Source organism: Sinocyclocheilus rhinocerous, unplaced genomic scaffold, assembly GCF_001515625.1.
Source record: "Sinocyclocheilus rhinocerous isolate Xijiao unplaced genomic scaffold, SAMN03320098_v1.1 scaffold203, whole genome shotgun sequence".
Taxonomy (NCBI): Eukaryota; Metazoa; Chordata; class Actinopteri; order Cypriniformes; family Cyprinidae; genus Sinocyclocheilus; species Sinocyclocheilus rhinocerous.
The window spans coordinates 743,764-748,762 of NW_015644353.1; the positions used below are offsets into that span (position 1 = coordinate 743,764).

The 4,999-nt window shown below is 35.7% G+C and overlaps 1 protein-coding gene across 1 annotated transcript in view; it reads left to right on the forward strand.

The window, feature by feature from the left end:
• LOC107758180 (R3H domain-containing protein 2-like) overlaps positions 1-4,999 on the forward strand; it is an 86,738-nt gene that overhangs the window by 65,486 nt on the left and 16,253 nt on the right. The window contains exons 14-16 of the mRNA XM_016575854.1: positions 894-1,117; positions 2,445-2,528; positions 3,269-3,367. Coding sequence (XP_016431340.1) covers positions 894-1,117; positions 2,445-2,528; positions 3,269-3,367 — 407 coding nt within the window. The remainder of the gene's footprint in view (positions 1-893; positions 1,118-2,444; positions 2,529-3,268; positions 3,368-4,999) is intronic.

Below are 4,999 nucleotides of genomic sequence, written 5' to 3' on the forward strand. Positions count from 1 at the left end.
GATGCCTTCGGAAAATCTCAGAATCGATGCAGAATCATTTCTCGATTTGCGATGCATCGATTTATTGTCCCAGCCCTACTCCCAACTATGTTTCATCCCAAACCACTTGCTTGGGAGAATATTTTATTTCATTTCATTTCATTTTATTCTATCCCAAAACAGGAATAAAATGGGGGGAAAATATTTATTTATTTACCAGGTATATACATTTCTATTTAAAATATATATAATATATAGTAATTTATATTAACATTTATATTATAATATATATATATATATATATATATAGTTTATTTATTTGTTTGGTTGTCGGTTGGTTGTTACAGTACATAAACATTTCTTCTTAAAAAAAAAAACTCAAATAATGCTGTAAACTATACAGAAAACCCTGTCAGTTGATACATTACTATGATATTAAATGTTAAAATTAGACTATTAACTTGAGTCCAAACTATAAAGTTCAATTTTTTTGAGTCATATATTTATTTATTTGTTTGGTTGTTGGTTGGTTGTTTTTTTTTCTTTTGCAAAATGCATTGAACTGCTTATTTTTGAAGGGAAATGAATAACAGGGATGACATTTTAAATTACATTTTAAAAATATATTTTTATTTTTAACTGTCGTATTTTCATAGGAATGTAACACTATTTCGATATTTATATATGCTTCTATATCATGTATGTCATGTCTATTGCTCTTATTTCAGGTCAGACACATCATAGTATATACAATAGATTTTAGTGATGGCATTTAGCATTAATGCATTTGAATTGCAAGTGTCTTCTTTTGTTTATTCATGTGAACTGGTTTGCATCATGCATGCTGGTGTGTGGTCGGATCATCTCTCGCTCTGTATTGTGACATGAACATTAATGCTCTTCTGTCCTCTCAGGTCTTCCCACAGTCACTCTGGACGTTTGTACCCCAGCTCAGCCGCTCCAGCAGAGCCGCGGGCTCCTGCCGTGTCCCCCGAACTGCCCCTCCGGAGCCCCTCAGACCCCGAGCCAACCGGCCCCTCCGCCGCTGCTGCCGACCCCAACTCACACACACACACACTCTCACACACACACTCACACACAGCACGCCATCAGCGCGCACAATCACATGCTGCCTCAGGTGAGTCCTGGAGTCACTGTCAATCTGATGCACACATTATCATACTAAACATGATTTTAACTGCTCTTTAAACTTACATTGATTAGCCCTAAAAAATATTTTAATACATCATGCTACTTGAGGTCTGAAAAAATCACAAAATATCACAGCAGCAAGTGTCATTTGTTGTGAAATAAGATGCACAAACACACGTTACAATCCAAACATTTCGTAAAACAATCAAAACGTCAAAAAGAGGTTTGAGAAGTTTAAAATAAAATAGATATCATTTTGAAAATTACGAAAAACGAAACACTCAAACATGAATGAAAAAAGACAAAACAAGCCCAAACACAAAGTCCTTTAAGAAAATGATTGATCGTGATGATACATGCACAAATTTCTTTGGTAAATTACTAATTCTAAATTGATAATTTAGGAGATAATTATTTTCATTTGGAAACTATATTTTTCATTTGTGTGTGTGTGTGTGTGTGTATCTACAGTATATATATATGTGTGTGTGTGTATGTATATATATATTAGGGCTGGGCAATTTAACACGTTATTATCACGTTAACGCATTAATGCTATTTCGTATTTAGTACAGATTGGCCACGTACACACTGCAAGTTTCAGGAGTGAAGCTGCATTTAAATGCTGGAGTGATTCCCGTAAATTATCGTTCCATGCGTGTAGGTAACAGCAGTCACTCCCGCATTTGTAACCATAGCAACATTTTGGCATCTTGCAGGAGTGAATACGAATTTAGCCATTTGATATCTGCCACTTTTTGACTAAAGACTCTTTTTGTCTGTCTATTTTAACTAAACTACCGCTGATAGATGTGCTGTGTTTTGTTAATGCTCGGGAGGCTGCTTTAGAGAGCGCTGTCTTGCAGTGTTGCCATGTCCTCATATTTACAAGCACTTTTAGGCATGTTGTTTGGTCTTAGCTTTATGGAGTTAATAAAGTGGTCTATTGCGGATATGAGATACATGATTTTTTTGCAACGGATTAAGTAATACACATCGGACTCAGTGTGCAAGTTTTCTGTGCGTGACGAATTTTTAGGATGACGAATACGAAAAAACGCATATGAAAATTGCGGACTTCGGTGCAAGGACCTTTAATGCGGTTGTCGAATGCGGTTGTCACTCCCGTATTTTAATGAATTATGTGTGTACAGAACGCGATTAAGGAGTAAAAGGTGAACTGACAACTGAATTTAGCTGCAGTGTGTACGTGGCCATTTAGTATTTGAGTTTCTCCATGAACAGAACATTCTTCTCTAAGCTCTCCTCCTGAGCTCTGAGTCTGTTCCTCTGTTCTCTCTGTGTCTCTGCAGCCGTCTGCGCAGGCTGTGTCTTACTCAAACCCTTCGTGCCCTCAGGTCATCTTGCCTGTTTCTCCTTCCCAGCAGTACAACATGGTACTTTACCTCTCCTCTCTCTCCTGAATCTTTCCCTTCATTTCCCTTCATCTCTTCTGCTCTTCAGCTGGATATTGTATTAAGTAGTCATTTTTTTTGTGCTGAGCAGAAATAAGCACATTATATTTTTGTCGATGAGCATGTATTAATTGTTCTGTACCAAAATGTGTTATTTGAGATGTAAAGGTTTTGAATTGTCCTCGTACTACTACTACTATTCTACGTGGATGAGTTTTATTTTAATTTAGTTTAGTTTATTCATTTATTTATTTTATGCTTTTTTTATTGCATTTTATATTGTATTTTGTCATATTGTATTTTATATTTACATTATTTCATGTCCTGATTCATCTACTCTAGGTGGATGATCTTCTCTTTTTTTTTTTTTTTTTCTACCATGAGGAGTTGCACATTGAATTTTGTTGTACGAACATTGTACAATGACTATATTATTTTTATTTTTAAAATTATTTTATACATTTTTGTATTATTATATTTTATTTTATAACTGTTTTGTTTTAGTTACATATGTATTTAGTATATCTTCAGTAGGTAAGGCCATCCCAGAATGCATTGACAAGCTCATTGAAAATTGTAAAATTGCTGTGCATCTCTGTGCATGATTTCAGACCAGTCACTTATGAAGCTCCATAACTGTTAGGATGCTGCCTATGTAGACAGTGAAGTTGCTCAGTAGGGTTTGAAGCGGCTCATGCTGATCTCTCTCTGTCTCTGTTCAGGGAGATGAGTTGACTCCAGGTTTTGGGCAGATGTCTCTCAGCCGTCAGAGCTCCAGCGAGGCACCTGAGCCACCCAGCCTATACCAGCCTCAGCCCGCCGTACTCTTGCAATTCTGTGATATATAAAACTCAGAATTGCGAGGTATAAACTTTTCTGAGAAGAAAAGTCAGAATTGTGAGATAAAAATGACCTGTTTTATGTTTTTCATTCCGTGGCAGCAAAAAAACTAATAATTTTGCAAGATATAAAGTCAGAATTGCGTGCAGTTGTGAGTTTATAATGCACAATTCTGTCTAGAAAGTCTGTCTTATGAAATAAAATGTTGCAATTGCCAGTTTTATTTTTATTCCATGGCAGAAAGAAAAAAAAACAATTGCAAGAAGTCAACTCAGAATTCTGATTAAAAAATAATAATAATTCAGAATTGTGAGAGAAAAGATCAGAATCCTGAGTTTATATCTCACAATTGTGACTTTTTTTCTCAGAATTGCAAAAAACTGTCTGAATTGTAAGATAATTGTCACAATTACATTAATTCATTCTGTGGCAGAAATGGGCTTCCATACATTTTAACATATTACAATAGAAAATCAGTTTTTTACATTGTAATAATATTTCACAATTTTTTACTGTATTTTTGATCAAATAAATGCAGCAGCCTTGGTGAGCAGAAGAGACTTTCAGAAACATAAAAATCTTACCCACCTCAAACTTCTGAATGGTGTGTATTTCACAAATACTGTGCGGTATACAGTAACCAACATTAACCTGTAGCTCTGAATCATGTTTGTGTTGCTTCATCATCGTCTGCTAAATGCCTTCAGCTCCAATCCCGAGGTGAAAAGCTGTAATTTCCAGTCTAAAATATTAGCAGACTCTCTTTCGCTCTCTGAAGAGGAAACAGGAAGTTGTCATAGCAGTGATGGAAAACTTTAGTTAGAAAAGGAAGTGTGAGAAGATGCTGAATGTGATTGTTGTAAAGGAATGTTTGTGTTTGTGAATCACAGTTTCTGCTGCGCTTTACACCGAACGGCTGATAAGAATCGGGAGAAGCATTTATCCTATGTTAGATACATTTGCAGAAACTGTAATAATGAAAAACTACTAGGGCTGTCAAAAAAAAAATTCGAGTTTCGAATATTCGTCGAATTTAAAATATAAATCCACATTCAAATCCAAAAACGTTTAGGTGTGCGTCAGGCAGCTTATCAGTGGCACACGAGATGCGATGACGATGTAGGTGTCGTTGCATTTTAATGCTTTTTTTAACCTATCCAGTTGAAGCCACTAGATGGCGCTGCTGCGTTGTTCATTCAAAATGTTGCGGAAAAAGAGAACATCAATGCGGAGAAGATCTCGTTTACATCAAAACTGACACCAAGCCGTTCACACTAGAGCTCGACCGATATATCGTTTTGCCGATATTATCGGCCGATATGAGCCTGTGTTTTTCAGATTCAGACATTTTTAGCAATTATCATTTTGATGAACTGATATCGATTCTTAAAACCCAACAATCAATCTCTGCTATTTTCAGTAGATGTGATATAAGTATATGTGATACATTGTGATATAATTAATAAATGACTCATACAGTGATATTAGATTTTGGTCCTTGCGCGCACCGCTATAATCAACAGTAAATCACAGTCTTTATATTCCATCAGAGCGTCTTTGTAATATGAGCAGCACATAATACTCAAGACTGTGTCTGTGTGTGTGTGTGTGTG